Source organism: Lotus japonicus, chromosome 1 (genome assembly GCF_012489685.1).
Source record: "Lotus japonicus ecotype B-129 chromosome 1, LjGifu_v1.2".
Classification (NCBI taxonomy): Eukaryota; Viridiplantae; Streptophyta; class Magnoliopsida; order Fabales; family Fabaceae; genus Lotus; species Lotus japonicus.
In genome coordinates, this window is record NC_080041.1 from 91,174,479 (window position 1) to 91,196,323 (window position 21,845).

Here is a 21,845-nt window from a genome sequence, read left to right on the forward strand (position 1 = left end):
TTGATTTTGGTAAAAACCTTAAATTGGTGGGTAAATGTATGAAATGCCATTGTACTACTCATTTTTTTATATTTCAGACCAAGTAAGCTAATCTCGTAATCTCGTGGTAATGTCACGATATTACAAGAGATTAAAATATATCTACAGAGATCACTTGAGATATGAAAAAATTGTTATTACCCATTGCTAGCCTCATTTTTAGTACCTGATATCGTAATCTCGTAAGAGGTTAAGAAATATCTCTAGAGATTGACAACAATGAGAAAAATTGTGTGGCTGTTGTCCTCTTGAACATATGATTTTTCTAGGATTTGATCTTATAACCTCACCTTTAGAGGATCTAATTTGCTTGCTACAAGACCAACACTTCAAGTTAATTTTTTTCCAATAAACTATTTTTTATTTCAATTAAAAGTGTTTCAAAATGTGTTATTTTCTTATTTTCATACTTCAAAAGGTAAATCAATCAATATATAAATTTTCTACGCCACTAAATTATACATTTTCCAAAGACTTATAGTCCATAATAACAGCGGCGAAGTTAAGATTTTGTCAAGGGATAATCGAGATTAAATAAATGATGTGCGTGTTTGGATATACAATAGGAATTAAGTCGAATGTCGAAATTACATTGAACAAAAATTAAGAAAAATTGTTTCTATTAATTTGTTACTATATCCAAACATGAACTAAAATTATAAGATTTTGCTAGTAGGGGCTTGGCCATTCCATGTAAAAAAAGAAAAACTGATCTTGCTAGTAGCTTAGAGATATGTAGTGTGTGTTTGTTTTTCCGTTCAAACCATGTTAGCACACGTTCCAAGATAAAAACACACATTCCTAAGCATCAAACGTGAAAGGAGGGTAGGAGTTCAGTTGGGTGAAAGCTGGTTGAGGTTGGGTATCCAAACAGGCACGTACATGGTTCAAGCAATAATCAGAACAGCAACTAATTTTTGGCAAAAACTTCCAAAATCTTGGGGTGACCATGGCCCCACCCCCGTTCATAGCAAGCACCGATTTTTTTTCTTGAACATCACAAAGTATGTGAGTTATAGTGACATCCAATCACAGCTAATTAACGAATTTCTATTTACACAAGGCTTTAGGTTGAGTAATTTACTGTATTTGCTTAAGTAAGGCACTTCATTTTCTTTTTTAAAACTCACATTTTCCTAAGATGTTGTGTTGTGTATTAAGTATGAAACGGTACCAGTTTTAGTGGACATCAATCACATCATCATATTCATGCCTATGGCCAAACTCGTTCACGCGGAACCCGGTTCGGGTCTCCCCCACCATCCATCACCCTGCATTGCATTACAGTCTGAAACATAACGTGACACCTGATGGCGCGTATTCAATTTGTCCGCAAACGCAACCAACACCTTTTCAGCTTGAAATTTTTGACTCATTATTAAAGCTTTGAAAAAAAAAAGAGAAGCTGTAAAAAGATAAAGCTCCCAAACCAAACAAAACACAAAGCAAAAGCGTTTCCTCCCTCCATATATATTCCTCCACCCCATCGAAAATCGCGTTCTCTTTTTCCCCATGAATAATTACTAAACATTTTGGATGAATTTCGGTTTCATGACATGCCACCGAAACCATAGGTCGATGATCACAGAGATACTGACAAATCATTCACCAACACAATATTCATCAAACACGCAACCTTTCGAGAGTAAGACATATGTCCTTACCAACAGAGCGAACATGCGTTGTCAAGGCGAGTGGACACATGGGGCCCACACAGACTAATAATTAGGTGATCAGAAGGCAGTCCACATGTTATGCAAGGTCACCACGCGGCAAATCCCACTCTCCATGCTTTCTCTCATACCACACTCGCTTCCTTGATGAATCAACCACACACGTTACCATATCAACGGTGATGATGATGAGTGTCCACTGAAGATTCTGTCAGGCTGATCACATGTTATAACAACCGTAAAACCAGCTCTCATCTATTTCTTCTGCTAATTCAATTCTGAATCCTCTAGAAGAAAAAGTGAGGACTAAAACAGAACAGAGAACAGAGAAGCAGAACCAGAAGAGGACGAAGTAGAAGAAGAAGAAGCGCATTTCTCGTGTTTCGATCAGGTGCGACGCGCGCACACCGTAATGCCTTCGGACGGAGCAACTTCGGCGGCGACGAATCGGCGGAAGCCGTCGTGGAGGGAGAGGGAGAATAACCGGAGGAGGGAGCGGCGTCGGAGAGCCATCGCGGCGAAGATTTACACCGGGCTTAGGGCTCAGGGGAATTACAACTTGCCTAAGCACTGTGACAACAACGAGGTTCTGAAGGCTCTCTGTGCTGAAGCTGGTTGGACTGTTGAAGAAGATGGCACCACCTATCGCAAGGTACCTTTCTTCTTCCTTCAAACTTGTGTGTTGTTTGATGTTCGTGGAGATCTCGTTTTGCATTTTGATTAGCATTCACTGTTCGATTCAAATCTTCCTATAATTGTGTAGTTTCTGTTTTCACTGGATCGATCTGGTTTCTTGATTCTAGCTCCAATTAGCTTAATTAGTTGATTTCTTACATGATTAATCGTTGTTTCTTGTGTTGATTCTGTTCAAGAGAGAGATGAGAAGAAAGGACTGAATCAATTGTTGTTTAGTCCAATTAATGCTGCTACATGCAATTTGAGCATGATTAACATGTTTGAATCAATTTTGTTTTCAATCAATTCTGGAATTTTGAAGCAGAAGTTTCTACTCATAATTGCTTTTGGCTCAGAATCAATTGTAATCTCCAAAGATGCTAGAAATGTTGGAATCAGGAAGTGAAACTTGCTAAGAATTGATTAAGCATCTTTGATGATTGTTGTATATGTTTTAGGGTTTTGATCTGATGATTGATTATTTGTGAATAGGGATCTAATGCAGCAGCAGGAGGAGGTGCAGGTGACGGTGCAGGAACCTCCACCAGAAACACCCCATTCTCTTCACAAAATCCAAGTCCTCTTTCATCATCATTTCCCAGCCCAATCCCTTCCTACCAAGTTAGCCCCACCTCTTCGTCATTTCCAAGCCCTTCTCGTTTGGATGCCAGCAACCTCTATCCATACATGAGGAATGTGTTTCCGGCGTCTCTACCTCCTTTGAGAATATCAAACAGTGCCCCTGTGACGCCACCCCTGTCTTCCCCGACCTCGAGGAACAATCCGAAACCAATTCCTACATGGGACTCAATTGCCAAGGCATCCATGGCAGCAGCATCCTTCAATCATCCTCTGTTTGCTGCTTCTGCTCCTGCTAGCCCCTCGCACCGACACCTTTATACCCCGCCTACTATACCCGAATGTGATGAGTCTGACTCCTCCACTGTTGAGTCTGGTCAGTGGTTGAACTTCCAAGCGTTCGCGCCCTTCGCACCTTCTCCTCCATCTGGGATGCAAATGTCTCCAACTTTTAACTTTATTAAACCTGTGATGAGGCAGCAGCAAAACATGCCTGATAGCAGGGATCAAGAGATGAGAAGTTCAGAGGCAGATTTTGGGGTACAGGTGAAGCCTTGGGTTGGGGAGAGGATTCATGAGGTGGGGTTGGATGATTTGGAGCTCACTCTTGGAAGCGGGAAGGCGCCTAGTTAGGTAGCCTGCTTCCAGAATCTCTCCATGGGAGTTATGTGTGAGTGAGTTTGATGCCCGAAGATTGTCCATTCAATTGAAGGGTTCAAACACTCCACAGCGTAACGGATACCTTCGTTCAGCTCTCTGGGTTGAAGCAGCTAGTATTTATAATTCGAATGGAGATATATCAGATGTGATGAGAATTTTATGTTCAAAATTATGTCCAAACTCTCATTTATCTCTTTTTTCTTTCTTATATATTAAAATTACTTCAAATTGGAAGGATTTTAAACATCTAAAAAAATGACTGAGATTGTTATTATTTGATCATTAGAATTACTTCCATTGACTTTGTTATTTTTGTTGCTTCCTTTCCATTTGTTCACACAAAGGTTTCACAAGAACAAGCTAGTATGATTCAATCATAGGCTAATTTTAGAGAGGGCAGTGATGAGGATCCCTGAATTCTGGGTTTGGGCAGCCTTTATGCCGCCAACTTGAACTATGATCCTTGCTCCTTGATTGCCTAATTATGAGTGTAGTGATAGTGACAGTGGTGATCCAGGGAGGAGGAGTACTAATAGCTGGGGATTGTACAATCATCTGGGTTATTAACCATGATTGTTTTAATCCAGGTTTCGTTGGCTGTCATGATTCATGATAGGGCAGTCCTAGGTAAGGTTAGTGCCTTAGTGGGTCTGAAAACTAACCTCACCCTAGTATAGCAAAGCTGTGCTAGTCTTCTGAGAATGACTGATCGGCCAATAGCTCAATTGTACATTAAATGCACATGTTCAGTGTTGAGCTTGGCTTGGTAGTGACATTGGCAGGTTGAGAATTTACACAACTCAACCCCAAGCTTTGAGGCAGGGTAAGGTCACAAACCCTCAAAGCTGCTAGGGTGAAGAAGCTTTGATGATAATTGATAAGGTCTACCAGCTTAAAGTGCTTAATAATGATAAGATTGAACTGTGGGGGTTGGGTAGCAAAATGTCCCTGAATATTTCAAAATGTTCTGGAATGTAAAATGCCTACTAGTTGAAACAGACCAATTTAAAATGTTCAGGAATTTCTGTTTAGTAAAACAATGCAGTCGGATCCTGTCTGCAATAATGGATTCCAATAGAATTTTTCTGTCAGAAGCACAAAGCCCAATTTCCAAATAGTATAATTTTAGATAGAATTATGACAAGTCATCACTACTGACCATTTCTGGATTTTGCAGTATTTTATTTAACTTATCTTAGAATAAAAAAAGATTATATTTTAAAGCAATTTATTCTCAGCCTTTGTATGGGACGTGGAGAGGCTAGAAAATTGGCTGAGGAAAGCCATGAAAAGCATCAAGAAAAGACAAAGGACACTAGGCACATGTCCAAAAAAACCCTCTTGAATATGGAGGCTCCAACAGCCCTCCTCTCTTATTGAATAGGCTATGAACTCGTCATACTAACACTAGTATCATGTTCATGCTACTCTTCCAAAAAAAGTGTAACATCATAAAAACAATGGGACATGGAAGCATTAACAATTGTACATGATGTATGATAAAGTGGGAAATGTATTACAGAATAGAGAAACAGCAACTTAACAATAAGTGTCCCAAAAGAAACATGCAGCTTCACGTGGGAGCTTCAAAGAACAAGATAAGACCTATTATTTTATGGTTAGGTTAGGTGGCATTAACATACACACAGATTAAGAAACAATGAGCTTGTAGCCTAAAGTATATTAAGAGATAGTAGCACAATGGAGACCCCATGTCTTGGAACCTCTCCTCCAGTTGAGTCACTGAATCTTTGTCAAATTCACAGTTTCATTTTCTACCTTTTTCTCCTTAACCTCTGTTTTGAATTCGTTTTTGAGAGTCACATTGCTGCATTCATGGAACCTGAAACATGTTACTAGGTGATCATTTACGAGTCCTGCTACTTGCATGAATGAATAAACTACCGTTGGTCCCACACATTGGAAACCCCTCCGCATCATGTCCTTGCTAATGAGTTCTGCTTTTGGAGTCTTCACAGGTACTTGTCGTCCATACCGAAATTCATTTCTTATTGGTTTGTGGCTAACAAATCTCCAGCAATAATTGCTGAATGAACCAAACTCCTGCTGGACCTGTAAAAGGAAAAATCATGGCCATGTGAGTTTGGAATGCATTTATGTTGGCGGTTGACCCAATCAAGGTTATTTTCAATTTTTTCCTATCTTCAAATTTCAACTCACATAAATTTAAACATATTATTAGCATGTTTGGATCATATTTTCTTTCATCATAATCAATTATGAGACTCGTGAGAAGCTATTTATAGAAGCTTCTCCCGAGAATTGATTCCGGTCTCAAAATTAATTGTAAAGGGTTTCAACACAGCATTAGTTTTGAAGCTACCTTAAGTAATTGTTTAGCATTTTCGACAATGGCGCGGAGCTTTGGTTCTGATAACAATGGCTTGCCGTTTATTTTCGGTGTTAGCAACTCCTTCTCAGTAAACTGAGCAATTGACGATGGAGCAAAGTTTTCAAAAAGCTTCCTATAAGATATCAAATAATCATAGTCAAATAACATGTTAAGTGTCATGCTTTTAAAAAACTATTAGTAGATTTAGAGATGGACATGCCTGAACATGTCTCTGTGGCTAAGAATTGATGGCCAAGTGTGTTCTGCTAATGCTTGTGAGAAGACTAGAAGCTCAAATAGCTTTCTATCATCATGGACGACTGGAACACCCCATTCTTCATCATGGAAAGCACTATACAGTGGGTCTGTAAAGAATGAAATAGCATTTCTCAGTGAGGCAATCCTATCCAGTGGGGTAATATGCACATTGGCAGCATCCTTTGCCAAAAATGAAGTTTCCAATCCCATCCCATAAATAGAGTATATTACTATATTGGAAATTACGAACCAAAAAAATCTAGATATATGCATTTGGCTAAACTGGTTAATTGAGCATTTATGTCAATAAACATACCCATTATTTTTAAGCTAAGTTAAGAAACTAATTGAAATGAGAAGAAAATAGCATATGCATAAGCTCAAAACAATTTATAAGTATTATAAGCTATTTATATAACTTTTTATGTTATGATGTGAGATAAGCTCGCCTAATGGAAAAATAGCTTAATTAAGCGCTTATGGTCGCGCTTATAACATAAGCGCTTATTCATAAGCTATTTTAAATTTTTTATTGAAATAAATCGAAAATAAGCTAAGCTCAAAACAACTTATGGCCACCAAACACTCACATAAGCGCTTATGCTATCAGATAAGCTCAAATAAGCTTTTTCAAACGATGATCTCTTATGACATAAGCGTTTGTTCATAAGCTATTTGTTGAATAAGCTCAAAACAACTTATGGTAAATTTTTTACATAAGCTCAAAACAATTTATGATAAGTTGTTTACATAAGCTCTCCCAAACATTGACATAAGCGCTTATACGATCAGGATCAAATAAGCTTTTCTAAACAGGACCATACGCTGAGCTAGTGACTTTGAGATACCTTTAGTCAATATGAAAATAAGCTCCTCCAATAGGGCCATGAACACCAAACCAAAAGCCAAAATGTAAATTCATGAAAAAGGCACAAAGTGTAATTTAATAAAAGAAAAATACCTAAGATTAAATAGTATTTAATAGTACAATTTTTTAGAGGCATCGATTCACATTAAAAAATCATGGCAGCGGTGAGAGGTGAGTGGTTTAGACTTCAGAGTTCAGACATAAAAAAAAAAAGATACGGTGCAGGCCCAATTACCGGAATTAGGTGTGATCCAATCACACTTCTTGGGCGGTGCTGAGGCGTTGGAAGGCGGAGACACTGCAGCTGCATCCGGCACAACCCTCGCCGGCTTAAACCCAGTGCACCTCGCGTTCCTCCTCCTACTAGTTGCACTTGCATTTGAGGTCTTTGTTGTTGAGTTGACTTTTTTGACCGACATGGACTTACTGGAACATGAATCCGAGGAGCACGTGCTGTCCAAAGACACGTTGTTACATCGTACAACAATGGAGTCAGAGATTTCCTGCACTACCTGCTTTCTCAGACGTTGTTGTTGTTGTTGTTGTTGCGGATTTTTCTGCAGGTTCTCCTTCTCCTTCTTGCGTTTCGCGGCCTCTTCGATTCCGGTTCGCGGTTCAGCAGCCGGTTTAGAGAAAGAGTGAACTGCGGGCATTTTCGGTATTTGAAATGCAAGTTTTAGTTCACTGTCTTTGTTTTCGGTGTTTGGTTTGGCTGAAATATAGGGAAGGAAAATGGGGTAGGAGAAAAGAAAGCGTAGGCAAAGGGTCAGAGTCAGAGGCACACACACTTGTTGATGTGTTGTGTTGGGTAAACGTTAAGAATTGGGTGTGTGTGAGTGAATGTTGTGTTGGTGTGTTTGGAGAGTTGGTTACCGTTAAGGAAAAGAATCCAAAGACAAAAGCAAAGGCCACCACCATGTAATGGTGTTCGGTAACCAACGGCTATGTCACCATTCTACCCATCAACGACCATGTCCATCTACATCATTCCAGAATTCTCGCTCCAACATATGGGCCGGGCCTTCCCTTTTAATCCTTCTGGACGGCCCAAAATAAAAACAAAAAACCCTTCAAGTCATTGTCTTGTTATTGACCAAAAACAAAGTCATTGTCATGTTGTGAAGACTAGTTTCATGAGCATCCATTCAATGCCTATATACATATTAGAAGAAATGGTCCATAATTTTTTGTAAAACATGATGATTAGTTGACTATGAGCATTGACATGTAAGCTAAATAAAAATGTAACATTTTGATTAGACGATCGGACTCACGATAATAACATAAGTTTTCTTAACGTGCTTTTTTTTTTCTTCACCAATAAGCATTATAAGGAGATTATCTTTGAATCAATTACTCTTCGCCTCGCTGCCACAAATGTTATACAAGGGAGCTAACGAATTAAAGGTCAGCTATAATTTAGGTATGTAAATGGCATAAAGGCATTACTTAACAATGTAAATCACATAAAGGCATGCCAATCTTGGATAAAAAGTTAGTGATGTTACTATTCAAGTGAGATTTGGAATTAAAAGTATGGTCCATCAAGTCTTCAAAAAGACAACCTTTATTAGTAAATAACAACATGAAAGCTCACAAGAGGAACTACTAAACATATCCATAGTGAACCACTAAGAATCTCACAGAGAAAGAAGCTTTCTCAGTGATCTGAATATGAGATGTCAAGTAATTTTGTTATGATAATTAGGGGTGGGAATAGGCTAGGCCTAGGTAGGCTTTGCTTAAATAGGCTTAGCCTGTTTAAAAATCTTAAGGCCTGAGCCTGGCCTATGGCCTATCAAAGGCTTTTTTTTCGAGCCTGGTCTGGGCCTTCCGAAAGCCTGGCTTGGCCTGGCAGCCTGTTTAAAGACCCGTTTCACAACAAGAGTTTTACGTTTGTTAATAAATTTATCTGTAAAGAAGTTATCAAACTTATAAGCTAACGGGTTAAATTATACTAAAATAATATTTTCAACAATCAGACTTATAATATTATCAGCTAATAGGTCGTGATGAAACTAAACGAGATTATGTTGGTTTCTTAGAGTTGAAGAGTCAATTTAAAATCACACGCCATATTAAGATATTTAAATACGTCATATATTTATTTTTAAAAAGACTTATAACTTTGAATCGTTATATAAGTCAATTTGCTTAAATATACTAAAATCTCAATAAGTATATAATATCAAGATATTATTATAAATTTTTAATATATAGACATCATCAAGGGTAAAATATATTTATACTTATCATATTTACAATTTACCAAAAAATACTAATCATATTTACTTAAATAGGCTAGCCTGTAAGGCTTACAAGGCTTGTTGAATGGCCTGAGCCTGGCCTTTTTAACTAAATAGGCTTTTCAAAAAGCCTAAGCCTTGGCTATTTACCAATTTGGTCTGGCCTGGCCTGGGCCTGTGGTAGGCTAGGCCATAGGCCCCTACGAACGACCTGGCCTATTCCCACCCCTAATGATAATTGATAAAGACAAGATATGTTTTATTTTATGGTAAAGATCGATTTGTTTTATTATGATAATTAAGATGGTAGTATTTGTTACGTTAAGTATATCATGTACTGATTAATTTTATCCATAACGTTAGTAGATAATTTTATAGATAATGACACTTATGTATATTATATCAGTGTAAAAGTCAAATGTAAAACACATAAAATCAAACTATCCAAATATCAAAATGTTTCAAATTTAAAAATAATATTTATAAAATGAGATTTGAGAAGCATCTTTGAGATCTCATCTGCATAATCAAAAGCAAAACCAAGCTTTCGTGTTCCCAATCTCAGTTCTCTCTTTCTCTCTCTCTAATCAAAAACCCTAAATCTATCTCCACCATGAAAACGAAGACTAACCAGTAATCAACGCAATCATCCATCTACAATCAACTATGGAGTCAGAACTCAAAGACCTCAATTCCAAACCACCCAAACCCAACGGCAACGCCACCGTCCGCGACGATCGTCCTCTACTCAAGTCCGATTCGGTGTCGTCGGTGTCCTCCACCTCCGAGAGCGTGGAGGAGCTGGAGAAGAAATTCGCCGCGTACGTGAGGCACGATGTGTACGGAACCATGGGGCGAGGGGAGTTGGCGACCAAGGAGAAGCTCTTGCTGGGTTTCGCATTGGTTACTCTGCTTCCAATCAGAGTCATTCTCGCTTTCACTGTGTTGTGCTGTTATTACTTGATTTGTAGGGTTTGCACCATGTTTTCAGCTCCTAATCGTGAGGATGAGCAGCAAGAAGATTACGCTCACTTGGGTGGGTGGAGGAGGGCTGTTATTGTTGCCTGTGGAAGAGCACTCTCTAGGGTTATGCTTTTCATTTTCGGCTTTTATTGGATCACCCATTCTCACACCACTATGGTACTACTAACACCTTTAACATTCATTTGCTGCAATGCACTGTGTTTAAAATGATGCAACAAACTGAAATTGAATGCTATGCAATGTCATTCACTTCAGAATAGTAGCTTTGTCTATGATATAAATGAATAGGAACAAAATGTCATTATTTGCTTAGGATTGGATGGAATTTAGTGTGTGCTTCTCATTTTAATCGGTTAATAGCATGTTCGCTTTCACAGCGAAATGCTGAAGAATCACTTCAATTTAGAGTAGATTGACTAATAGTATCTTAGCTTTTTGATTAAACTGTGTATTGAATTTAATATACAAGTGGAGAGACAGTGTTGCTGTTTAGGATTGGATGGATTTTAGCAGTTACTAGATAACAAGCTGCTAGCCAGCTTATTTGAATATATTATTTTGCTATCAAAATGTTTTGTGTGTCTTGGCATTTGATTTTAGTTTTGCTTATTTCTTTTGCGTGCTTCAATTTAAGGAGGAAGACAAACGTCAGCCTGAAGAGGCGAGGAGACCGGGCGTAATAATATCTAATCACGTCTCATACTTGGATATTTTGTATCATATGTCTAATTCGTTCCCAAGTTTTGTTGCCAAGGTTTGTCATGTGACAATTTTTTTTCCCCAAAAAATAAATGGATCCAGTTCATATGTATGTTGCTGACTTTTTCTTTTTAATTTTTTGCTTCAATCTTGGATTTCATTGATGAAGAGATCAGTGGCTAAACTTCCTCTCGTTGGTCTCATCAGGTGTGTTGGATTTTGATTATTATGGGTTTCTCTTGTGGATTATTTGGATCATTGCAAACTTAAATCTTATTGATTCGTCCTAAGTTCTTTTGATCCTGAGGTGTTCTGCTCTTTATTGTTTTCTTAAATCTCATTTCAAAATTGAACCTTCGTATGAGTAGTGATTGACTTGTAGTTCATAAAATGATAATGTTGCATTTTATATGATTCAATGTGCAGTACCTTTCCATTATAAGGGATTATTCAAAACCTAAAGCTTATATATTTGGCATGTTTTTGTGTAACAGCAAGTGCCTTGGCTGTGTCTATGTTCAGCGGGAATCAAAGTCATCGGACTTCAAGGGTGTTTCAGGTGTGTAGATAATTGGTTTATGTGCACTCTGTATTAATTATGAAGCTGTACACAATATAAATAAAGTAAAAAAATGCTAAATCCCTTGTTTGCACCCTATTCCTCTGCCTTGTGTGGTTCTTCGGGTTATTTTTAGTTGCGTACTAAATGCATGAGGTCTTTTGCATCTTGTGTTTCTAAATTTTCTGTGGTTTAAGTGTTACCTCTAGATTGTTTATTGCAAGGTATGAATTGGATTACTCACTGTAAAATTTTGTACACCATTTGTAAAAAGAGAACGCCCAATCATTGGTGGTAATATATGAAGCACTAACGACACGGACACCGCGACAGCTAATATCCAAAAAATAGGATACCGGCACACCACATATTTATATATTAAAAAAAATTATTAATATAATGAATCTAAATTAAGAATTAAGAATTAAGATATATATATATATATATATATGTATGTATATATATATCCACTCTCTCAAATTCAATACAAGTTAATATTTATAACTTTCTCATGATGGTGAGCCTCCAAAAAATAACACTAGGATAGAGGCATTATTTCACAATGTACACTCTATTTCTTCACAAAAGAAAATCTTAAGAGAAGTTGATGATCCATATTTTTTAAAACAACTTAAGAGATTTGAAAATATATTTTATATGTTTGATTTTTGAATGAGTTTTATAATTTAAAATATATAAATGAGTTTGGTTTAAAATTTAAAACCAATATTTTATATGAAATGAATGTACTAGATGTGTCTAGCCAAGAAGAGGTGTTGGCTCAGTCTCTCGAGAAGTGTCTGAGCTGTGTCCAAGGAGTGTTCGAGTAAGAAAAAAACATTTTTAATAAGGACACTGTAAAAAAGGTTTCCAACACATGTGAAACAGGTCAGACGAGTGTTGGTGTTGGATGACTTCAATGTCCATAGGTGTCAGTGCTTCTTAGGTACTGGTAGTTAAGGAATTTAACTTGAGAAAAGTATCATTCAATCTGTTTGCTGATTGACATTGTTAATTCTCTGCATTGGTAACAGGCCAAAGTAAATAATCTTCATTTTTTTGCTAATTTTAATTGATTTCTTTTGGAAGTATTTGAATTTCCTTTTTGGCTTGTAGATATATTCATGCTATTTGTTGCCATTTAGAGATGCCCTGACGGTCTTCCTGTTATGCATATTCACATGTGTTAAGTCAGTTATACTAGGATCTTGATACCCTGTATAATAGAAATGATATTTTCTTAATGTTTGAACCAGTAGCTAGGTTTGACATTTATTCCATCTTTAACTCTGGGACTTAAAGGTTGGCGAAATCTCTGGGTAAGCTAACATGTGAGCTTTCTTTGTGCAGCTGTTGTCACTGAAAGAATTCGAGAAGCTTATCAAAATAAATCTGCTCCGCTAATGATGTTATTTCCAGGTTATTGTCTTTTATTTTGTTGTTTTCGTTTGCCCCAGGGGGTGGATCAGATCCATCTTTTTGTTATTAAATCGATGTTCTTGTGATCATTTAATTTAATGCTATTGTGTGTTCCACAGAAGGTACAACCACAAATGGAGATTACCTCCTTCCATTCAAGACTGGTGGTTTTTTGGCAAAGGCGCCAGTACTTCCTGTAATTATAAAATACCCTTACCAAAGATTTAGCCCTGCCTGGGATTCCATATCTGGGGTAAGTACTTGTATAGTAATCATGTTTCATGTTTTTTTATGAATTCTGATTATAAAAGCTACTCCCGCACCCATCATCTAAGCTGCACTGTTTTGTTAAATATTTTATATTTTGAGCCTAGAGTTGTACCTTAGATGCTAAAATTACTTGATTGTTATTGAATTGAGGTTTGATTTCATATTTGAAAATTGAGAAGAAAGCTAGTGGGCGGAACTCTTTACACTCGTGTTGGCTGCATTTGGCAGCTGGAACTTTTTAGTCATTACTGCAGTCTGCAAATGAATAGTACTAAAAAGCATTTCCTTCCCGCTTTTGTAAATCATAAAAGATTGTTGGTCCATTCCAGGAAAATGGAGACTAGCTTGCTTCAAAGTATACTGTCCTAACCATTTAAGTGAAGCAAGTTATTTCTGCTGTTGTCCTTTTTTTTGTGTAAAATGCTAATGGAGTTTATTTCCTCAAATCCTTTTGCTTATCTAATTTGGAGATATTGTCATCTTTAGCATTGTTTGTTTTTATCCTTAGTTTAATTTCACATTTATGTTGGCAGGTACGCCATGTGATATTTCTCTTATGCCAGTTTGTAAATAATATCGAGGTGATACGATTACCTGTATACTATCCCTCGCAGCAGGAAATGGATGATCCCAAAATATATGCCGATAATGTAAGAAGGTTGATGGCTACTGAGGTATTTATTCTGGCTTCTTAGTGGAAATTGACCCCATGATGTTTACTTACTGGAGAGTTAATTACATAGTTAGGAAGGATATGGGGGGTTAGCCTGTTCTATAGCTTGGGTTGATTCTTACTCGTATAAATTGAAACCGTGTAGGACTTGGCACAGATACACTACTCAATAATTCTACAAGAAAGTTATTTTTTATCATTCATTAAAGTTTTATGTTCATTTGAAACTGTTTATTTTCTACAACTTAAGAATTCTTACCTTATACTACTTTTCAAACAGAGAAAAATATGAAACTTTTTGTGTGGGTACTTGCGTGCATACATTACATACACATATACGCACTGATGTTTTGTTCAATTATTTAATTTTATCCCTTTTTTCATTTCCATCTTGCATAGCTGAATGGGGATAAATCTTGTACTTTGCCTTTTGGTGAATTTCAAAATCTTCAATTTGACTTTGCATTCTTTATTTTTATTCCATACCTGTATATAGCCTAAGTTACTTTGCCCCCATTTTATGTATTGACTATTATTTTGTGGAGGCAGTGCTTCCTTGAAGCAAAGGGGAGTAACATTTATCGTATTGGTAGCTGTCATTTCATTTCTGCTGCTGATACCAGCTTGATTATGTTCTGGTTGCAGGGTAATTTGACACTCTCCGATATTGGACTAGCGGAAAAACGAATATATCATGCTGCTCTCAATGGTAATAATAGCCTGCCTAGTGTTTTGCATCAGAAAGACGATTGATAATTTCATGGCCCCGGTCTCAAATGACATGTAGTTCAAGTCGAGTTTTAGATTCATGGCTCGCATGAGGGGTGTTTATAGCTAATGTTACAATCACCTAAACATCTGGATGCTACTTGTGTAATTTTATTGTGAATAGTGTGAACAATAATGTGTTTTAATTGCTGGTGAACTTTAATTGAGGCACACAACTCAAGAGTCAAAAGTTTTATTGTTTGTTGATTATGATAAATAACCTGACTCATTTGAGAAAAGCCATGTAACAATAGATCTGAATCTTCTGTTTCGTGTGCAGGTTTGTTTTCCCAATGCTAGTTCTTCGGATTCGTGGTCTGTATATTCATTGTGTGGTTCTATTTTTATCACGAAAAGGAAAAAGAAATTAATATAGGAAATTCTGTGCAGAACAAATGTTCACATTTGGAAGTGATGTATCTATGACTTCTGGAGCATTAATGTGTTTCAGAGTAGTGGTTCAATGTATCTACCCTTGTAGGATTAGTAGGATCCTCTCAAATATAGGGTGTTCTAAAATAACTTGCTGTTATTATTATTATTATTTCATGATGTTCATTAGTTAGAAGTAGAACAGGGTTAGGGCTGTGTTTGTTTTTCTTGTGGTGAGAAGGGCCAAAGCTCATCCGAAGTAAGCCAGTAACACTTCTTTTATAATGAACAGTACCACTCATTTAACTGTGTATTGTAGAGATAGTCTCACTTCAGAGAACATTATGAAAGAAGAAATAGAAGGGAAAAACTTCTTTCCTTTTTATCTTTGCTTGTCACAGAAATTAGAAAATCTACACCCCAGTGTTCTCTTTTGATTTGGATTGGTGTTGCTTTTGATGATGTAGGTGTCTCAGTTTGGATTTTTGGGCAGGTTAGGTTCTTTATGCAATTTCCTTGTTTTTTTTTTGGATTTTATCTCTACTTGCGAATGCCTTCCCTAATTTTCTGCCTGAACTTACAAATGTTACCCTGTAGTGAGTGGGAGTAGGGGTTTGGACTCTTTGGACGAAATTAGGAATAAGGGTTAACAATGTGAGTTGTATTTATAATCTTGTTAATTTATTCGTCTTGCCATGTGGCAAAACATAAATTTTGATACGATGATAAGATGATTTCACGACTTTGAATGGAAAAAGAGTTGCTATTTGGATCTAAATTTGCTAATAATGCATATTTAACCCGTATTTTACAATGTACATTCGTTCAAGAAAAAAAACAATGTACATCAAGAATGAACAATATATAGAATCACAAATCACAAATATAAAGAAAATGAGAGATAAAGCGGATACAAAGACTACAGCGTGAACTCAGTTTCTTGGCGTTCCCTGTACATGATATTTACTGTGCTTTATATGTTTAAAAGAAAGAAAGAATACTTGTGTATGCACACCTGAGAGGAAAATTACATATCTGTGGAATCAGTCATCTGTATTCTATTGCAACGAAATTTGCTACAGCTATATAAAGTAAACCTCACACTTCCAGTCCTCAAGATGGTATTGCACTTCCTCAACAAGAGCTTTTCCTTAATATTGGTTACTTGACAGAAATTATAGAGCACCGACATTATTGAATTGTGTCCAAGCTTCCTGCATAGAAAAATATAGACTAAGCAATTGGGTTTATGTAAAGAAAAGTATGGACTCCTTCCATCAAATGTGCTATAATATGATCGAAAAACGGTCTTTTAAATTCAATGTTTATTTTGTTGCTTGTGAACTTATTAGATGTCTGAAGCTTTTTATTCCTAAGAGGAGTGTGCTGTTATCTCATCAACTGCAACTAGATTTGGCGCATGGGAGTTTTTGGCATAGAAATCATCAAGCAAAAAGTTCATATTAGTGCTTCAGTATATTAGTTCATACTTGAAAAGTTACTTCAGTACTGAATAAAGAATTGTTTAGAAAGATTGTAGACTAGAGATAGCCAATGACATAGATAAAATGATTGCAATGCTAATAAGTTTCCACAAACATGTTACCTGTAAAATATCAAAAACTTTTTCTGCAGTGTATTTTTGGTCTGAAGTAGCACCCTTTTGCTGCAACTTATCTGGATGCAGACAGAGTAAAGCTCTTTGATAAGATCTTTTCACCGCATTCCCTTCAATTATATCAACAAGTGGCACAGGCTTCCAGCCAGACCCCGGCCAAAGCACCTTTATTCAAGATGAACATCATTTCAACAAGAGCAAGTACTTAGCATGGAGCCATGGACCTCAAAAGCTTAACTATATATATGGTTTTGAGTCATGAAAATGCTTTATATTTGTTGACAAGTAAGAAGAAGAAATGGAATTTTCAATCAAGTGGAGTAGGAATAGGGAGTAAATAACAATTTCCTTTTCCTTACGTGTTGTAATGTTGATAGCAGCGAGCGCATGTTTCCTTCCTTCCCTTTAGACCATTGTTGTATCTTGTTGTCAATCACCTAAATTGTATGGAGAAATATAAAAATCTTTTTTCTTCTATAACCTTGAAACAAAGAGAGCATGTGCAGGTAAGTTAAAAATTACTTGGAGTTGTTGTTTTTCTTGGTTTTGTAAGGCCTCGCCATCATCTTGGTCTAATACTTGTATCTGCAAAATCCATTCAGGAGGTTATCAACAATAGGCAAATTAAAGGCAAAAATTGAACACTTATGAACTTAATCATTTTAATAATGGAACATACCGTGAAATTATCATGGAAGGACTCGTCTTTATCTCCGATAACAGTGAATGAAATGTCTGGAATAGCTGATAACAAAATCAAGTTGTTCCATCACATATAATCAACTATTGAGCCTAAATCTTGTTAACGAAGCATTTAAAGTTGAACAATGATCAGACCAAATGTAAAGCCTTTTACAAGTGCCACATATGTATAATAATTAAGGTTTTCTACTTGGGATGAATAGCGGCCATATTCTTTATTGTATAAAACGGTTTCCCTTGTACCAAAATCAAATCCTTCCATATGTTGGACGTCACTATATGGTAAAGACAACTTTTTGAGGACAGATTCAAAAGATAATTGAGATCACATTATAAAAGTAATGGATGACCAGAGAAGAATTTTAAATAAAACATGCTGCATGATGCTTGCTATGTAACTATATTCTTATTCTTAGACGCAAGCCATGTATTACAGTTTACAAATAAAGAAGAACATCTTCATAATTCCAACTATGCCCAAGTTAAGTCAATTTTCAACTGATAGATACTGGAATTGGGTAACTAAGCAAATACCTGACGCTGAGATATCATCCTGCTGAGAGAAATTATTAGCAGAAACATTGGCGGTATCTGTGGCAGACTTCTCCGTCGTAGACTGTTCAGGATCATCTTCCACCTGGGAGAATTGAAAGAAATCTTAAACACCTTAGGTAAACTGTAGTGAAACTAGAATCAATGAAAATTCCCACTAAGGCGTATTCAAACTACAGGATATCCTTTTTTAAATGTGAGTTTTCTCTTCTAGTCATCATCTTCAGCTGTGACAACACTTACATTATTGTTTGTCCGAGAAGCTCGTCTCTGCTTGTATGAAGAACTCTGAAATCGAGATTTGGATTCAACTTTGGGTTTTGTTACAGGTTCTTGGTTGAAAATCTGAACAAAGTCTTTGACCTTTCCTTTAACTCGGCCTTTACCCATATTCTCACCTAAGCTTGATGAAACTTGGGAAGTAGCTTTACTATGTCCTCCATCTCTCAAGGAGAAACTCTTTCTTAATGGTTTCTTTGGATTCATGGTAACATCAAAAGTTGAAGACAACTTTTTTGTGCTTTTCGTCACGTGTTCTTCTCTTTCCCTGCTAGTCTTCTCACCATAATCTGATGCATGAAATTAAGCACAGAATCAAGGAACAATGAAGTAGTATATGTAGGTGAATACATAAATACAAAACAAAATTGATTCAGAGAGAGCAAAACGCTGAAGTTGGCTTTACCTTCCCTTTGATTGATCAGAGAATGTAAAGATTTGGATCCAAGCTTCTGAGTTCCAATTCCTGCTTCAGTTTTTCCATTGTAGTTCATCTCACTCATAGAATGAGTACTTGATTCTGCTTCAGTGACATTTTTACTAATAGTTTGAGCACTGCTTAATGTATCCGGTTGAGCATTGGAAGATACTATCTGTTCCACAATCTGGTCTGAATCAGTTGCAGAAGTAGTTGACACATTTTGTTTTCCGTTTTCTGTCAAAGAGGAACCATTATGTGGTACAGGATTATCATTTTCTGTGGTAATGTCACTGACCACCCAATCCTCAGTGCTTGAGCATCTCTCATGTTTAACCTTATCTTTCATCCTTGAGATTCTTTCTGTTCTAAGAGGCATAACCACCGGCACTACCCCTTTACTTGCCCATTTGTATATTGAGAAATGGAAGGTATTAGGAGAAACTTCAGTAACAGATGTTTCTTGTTTCATGTTGCTAATTCCTTTGTCTGCTTTATCAGATGTGCTCAGATTTGAAAACTCCTGTGATAGAATACTTTGCCTGTAAGGTGGTTTTATATCATTTTTCAACTCCTTGCGTTGGGGTGCCACGGTTGAAACTCTAGAGGAATGAGAATCTGGAGAAACTAATAGATTTGAAGCAGTGATACCATCGTTGATGTTTCTACTAGTTGGAGAGCCCAATCTTCGAAGATCCACCCCTTTTGTCAATTTGGCAGGAAGGCTGATGATCAGTTGAATTTGGTAGAGGTAAGGTAAGCATCAATGGCGAAGTGAAGATGAACAAGATTTTAAAGCAAAAAGAACAAAAAAACTCATCTTGCTGGGAAATAGATAAGAAGTTCTCAGTAATTAATAAGGAAAGAGACACCTTAATATGACTTTCATAAATAAAAAACTCATCACATCTCTAACTTAACCCATAAGATTATAACTCAATCTAGCTAGGTCAACAAATAAGATTATAAATCACTAGTCCACTTAAGTTAAACACGATTGACCGAAGTTAGTTAGGCAATTCTTTTTACTAAGGGTATGTTTTAGAGTTTTTAGGGAGGGAAGGGAAAATGAAAGCTTTCAGGGGAATGAAAAGAGAGGGGAAGTGGGGAACAGAGGGGAAAGGGAAGGTAAACGAGCCCTTGTTTGTCTGGAAGCTCAAAATTTGACCAAAACTCTCAAAATTTAGGGCAATTCCACAAAATAACTAGGATCTTGGAGGGCTGTAAATTTTTTATCAAACTCTTACCCCTTTTAAGAAAAACTCTCAAACAAGGGGAGAGCCTCCCATTTTCCTTCCAAAACTCAACTCTCAAACAAAATGAATTACCAAATTTGTCATTGAAAATGTAAGTGACAAACGAGTTAATCTTTAGAAAAACAAAATACCCCTGTTATCCCTAAATGTGTGAATTGTCGGTCAAATTAGTCAAAATACTCATGATGTACAATCAGATAAAACATTAACCGACATTTCACATAATTAGAGACTTTTGAATAAACATACAATCATCTTGTATGAAGATTGAAAAGTAATTTATAGCTTGGGCATAAATATTCAGTTGGAAAAGATATTTACTTTTTTCCTTTTCCCTGTATTTAACATTTTCGTATAATTTGTTTCATGCAAGATACTCGATAGACCAATTATTTATAAATTATTTTCTCATAAAATAATTAACATAATTTTATAAATAAAAATCTTTCAAAACAAATTATATATCCTAAAATTGCTTTTGTGTAACCAAAAAAATTGCTTTTGTAAATAATCTTCAAAGCTGAAATATGTGGAAGAGGGAAAAGCTATTTGGATAAGATGAAGAAGAAGAAGAAGAAGATGGAAAACCTGAAAACTGGAGGGAGAGAAAAAGCAAGAGGTTCAAGTGCGGCGGGGCTCAACACTGCGGCGGAACTGAACGGGTCAGCACCAGCAGAATCGCGCCTCTTCGGCGTTGAACACGCACTCCGACACTCATCTCCTCCGAATATATCGTCATAGAAATCATCGCTCTTGCTCGCGTAGTATCGCCTCCGGTTACTGCTTCCGTTATCCTCTCCGCCAAACACCGGTTTCTCTTCACCTTCTTCCCCGCTCACACCTTCGCTGTTAACCGTCGACCGCCGCGGCGGTCCCCCAAACACGTCGTTGAAATCCACGTCGGAATTCCTCTCCGACGGCCTCCGAATTAGGAGATTGTTATGCCCTAACACAATGCTCTCTCGTTGAGAAGAATTGAATGTCTCCATTGAACACAAAAGACAAAGTGATAATAAATGAAAGCAGTTCACAATCCAAAATCTGGCGGGAAATAGCAGAGCATTGATAGCAGAAGAAACAACAATGATTCAATGAATGGTGGCAAGGAGAAGAAGAAGACAATGGTGTGAGAAACCACAGAATATGAGTGAATGTGGATAGAGTTGCAGAATTTCAAAAGGATAAAACCAAATTCAAAAAACTAGTGATACTGATATCTCACTCACTCTACTCCTTGTGTTTTGATTTTGTGATGCTAATTAAACCTACTTTGTCTTTTTCTTTGGCCTAAAAGATGAATATAATATAATAAAATCACAGACATTTTTGAATTTTCAACTAATGGTAGGTGTTTAATTTTTCAATATTTTAGAGAAAATCAAACAAGTTAAAGTTTGGTTAAACACTTTTGGTTTTCTGCTTACCACTAATACTTGGGCAAGGAAAGATCCCAAAATGTGGTTTCAGACTGCAACAAGTACCAAACCATTGCAAGCGTAACCATTAATTGTGTCATGAAGTTCCAGCTGAATGCCCAAACCAACAAGTAACCAAACACCCAACATTTAAGATGGGAAGTAGGTTTCAAACAAATTTTAAGTTCTACTCCCTCCGGTCCTATTTATAAGTAACAAAAAAAAAAATTCACATAGTTTAAGAAATGTAGTTAAACTAGATAAAATGCATTAAATTTGTCTTAAATCAAAATAAACTTCCAAAATTACCCTTTGTTATTAGTGTTGGAAAGTGGGAAAGAGAGAGAATAATTAATGAGACACATTTTACAAGTTAGAATTAATAAAGGCATCATTGGAAAAAATTAATTAATATAGCTCAAACTTTCATTTGGTTCTTATAAAAATGACCAAGATTTTTCTTCTCTTTCATGCTTATAAATAGGACCGGAGGGAGTATTTTGTAAAGAG

The 21,845-nt window shown here is 36.5% G+C and overlaps 4 protein-coding genes across 7 annotated transcripts; 2 read left to right on the forward strand and 2 right to left on the reverse strand.

Moving 5' to 3' along the window:
* Positions 1-1,981: 1,981 nt before the first annotated feature.
* Positions 1,982-3,917, forward strand: LOC130727717 (protein BRASSINAZOLE-RESISTANT 1). Its single transcript, XM_057578942.1, has 2 exons — positions 1,982-2,364; positions 2,880-3,917. Exons 1-2 carry the CDS (start codon positions 2,125-2,127, stop codon positions 3,597-3,599), a joined length of 960 nt encoding a protein of 319 aa, XP_057434925.1. The 5' UTR covers positions 1,982-2,124; the 3' UTR covers positions 3,600-3,917.
* A 1,204-nt stretch (positions 3,918-5,121) lies between these two features.
* Positions 5,122-8,001, reverse strand: LOC130727718 (uncharacterized). Of its 2 annotated transcripts, none has more exons than XM_057578944.1 (4): positions 7,341-8,001; positions 6,196-6,344; positions 5,971-6,108; positions 5,122-5,699 (listed from the first exon to the last, which is right to left on the reverse strand). In XM_057578944.1, the coding sequence occupies exons 1-4, from the start codon at positions 7,756-7,758 to the stop codon at positions 5,367-5,369; spliced, it is 1,038 nt and encodes a 345-aa protein (XP_057434927.1). In that variant the 5' UTR covers positions 7,759-8,001; the 3' UTR covers positions 5,122-5,366. The 2 variants fall into 2 exon arrangements, with proteins under 2 accessions (XP_057434927.1, XP_057434926.1); XM_057578943.1 differs by having other exon boundaries at positions 5,971-6,112; positions 6,200-6,344; positions 7,341-7,992.
* Positions 8,002-9,848: 1,847 nt separating this feature from the next.
* On the forward strand, positions 9,849-15,480 carry LOC130727720 (lysophospholipid acyltransferase LPEAT1). Of its 2 annotated transcripts, XM_057578949.1 has the most exons (9): positions 9,849-10,491; positions 10,970-11,089; positions 11,204-11,241; positions 11,529-11,593; positions 12,944-13,012; positions 13,132-13,265; positions 13,816-13,956; positions 14,601-14,664; positions 15,004-15,480. In XM_057578949.1, exons 1-9 carry the CDS (start codon positions 10,018-10,020, stop codon positions 15,021-15,023), a joined length of 1,125 nt encoding a protein of 374 aa, XP_057434932.1. In that variant the 5' UTR covers positions 9,849-10,017; the 3' UTR covers positions 15,024-15,480. The 2 variants fall into 2 exon arrangements, with proteins under 2 accessions (XP_057434932.1, XP_057434931.1); XM_057578948.1 differs by lacking the exon at positions 15,004-15,480 and having other exon boundaries at positions 14,601-15,002.
* Positions 15,481-15,958: 478 nt separating this feature from the next.
* LOC130727719 (J domain-containing protein required for chloroplast accumulation response 1) lies at positions 15,959-21,145 on the reverse strand. 2 transcript variants are annotated; one of them, XM_057578946.1, is made up of 9 exons: positions 20,509-21,140; positions 18,653-19,389; positions 18,211-18,536; positions 17,950-18,052; positions 17,393-17,457; positions 17,236-17,298; positions 17,073-17,150; positions 16,702-16,878; positions 15,959-16,309 (listed from the first exon to the last, which is right to left on the reverse strand). In XM_057578946.1, exons 1-9 carry the CDS (start codon positions 20,907-20,909, stop codon positions 16,271-16,273), a joined length of 1,989 nt encoding a protein of 662 aa, XP_057434929.1. In that variant the 5' UTR covers positions 20,910-21,140; the 3' UTR covers positions 15,959-16,270. The 2 variants fall into 2 exon arrangements, with proteins under 2 accessions (XP_057434929.1, XP_057434930.1); XM_057578947.1 differs by lacking the exon at positions 15,959-16,309 and having other exon boundaries at positions 16,876-16,950; positions 20,509-21,145.
* Between the last annotated feature and the right edge of the window lie 700 nt (positions 21,146-21,845).

Excerpts from the sequence above, each read along its gene's own strand:
- LOC130727717 (XM_057578942.1), top strand. The coding sequence starts at position 2,125 with ATGCCTTCGGACGGAGCAACTTCGGCGGCGACGAATCGGCGGAAGCCG. Across the intron at positions 2,365-2,879 it reads ATGGCACCACCTATCGCAAG|GGATCTAATGCAGCAGCAGG; the intron begins GTACCTTTCTTC and ends ATTTGTGAATAG.
- LOC130727718 (XM_057578944.1), bottom strand. The coding sequence starts at position 7,758 with ATGCCCGCAGTTCACTCTTTCTCTAAACCGGCTGCTGAACCGCGAACC. Across the intron at positions 6,109-6,195 it reads ACAGAGACATGTTCAGGCAT|CTTTTTGAAAACTTTGCTCC; the intron begins GTCCATCTCTAA and ends TCTTATAGGAAG. Across the intron at positions 5,700-5,970 it reads ATGCTAAACAATTACTTAAG|GTCCAGCAGGAGTTTGGTTC; the intron begins GTAGCTTCAAAA and ends TTCCTTTTACAG.
- LOC130727720 (XM_057578948.1), top strand. The coding sequence starts at position 10,018 with ATGGAGTCAGAACTCAAAGACCTCAATTCCAAACCACCCAAACCCAAC. Across the intron at positions 10,492-10,969 it reads CCCATTCTCACACCACTATG|GAGGAAGACAAACGTCAGCC; the intron begins GTACTACTAACA and ends CTTCAATTTAAG. Across the intron at positions 11,090-11,203 it reads TCCCAAGTTTTGTTGCCAAG|AGATCAGTGGCTAAACTTCC; the intron begins GTTTGTCATGTG and ends TCATTGATGAAG.
- LOC130727719 (XM_057578946.1), bottom strand. The coding sequence starts at position 20,909 with ATGGAGACATTCAATTCTTCTCAACGAGAGAGCATTGTGTTAGGGCAT. Across the intron at positions 19,390-20,508 it reads TCTCTCCCTCCAGTTTTCAG|CCTTCCTGCCAAATTGACAA; the intron begins GTTTTCCATCTT and ends ACTGATCATCAG. Across the intron at positions 17,151-17,235 it reads AAGAAAAACAACAACTCCAA|GTGATTGACAACAAGATACA; the intron begins GTAATTTTTAAC and ends CATACAATTTAG.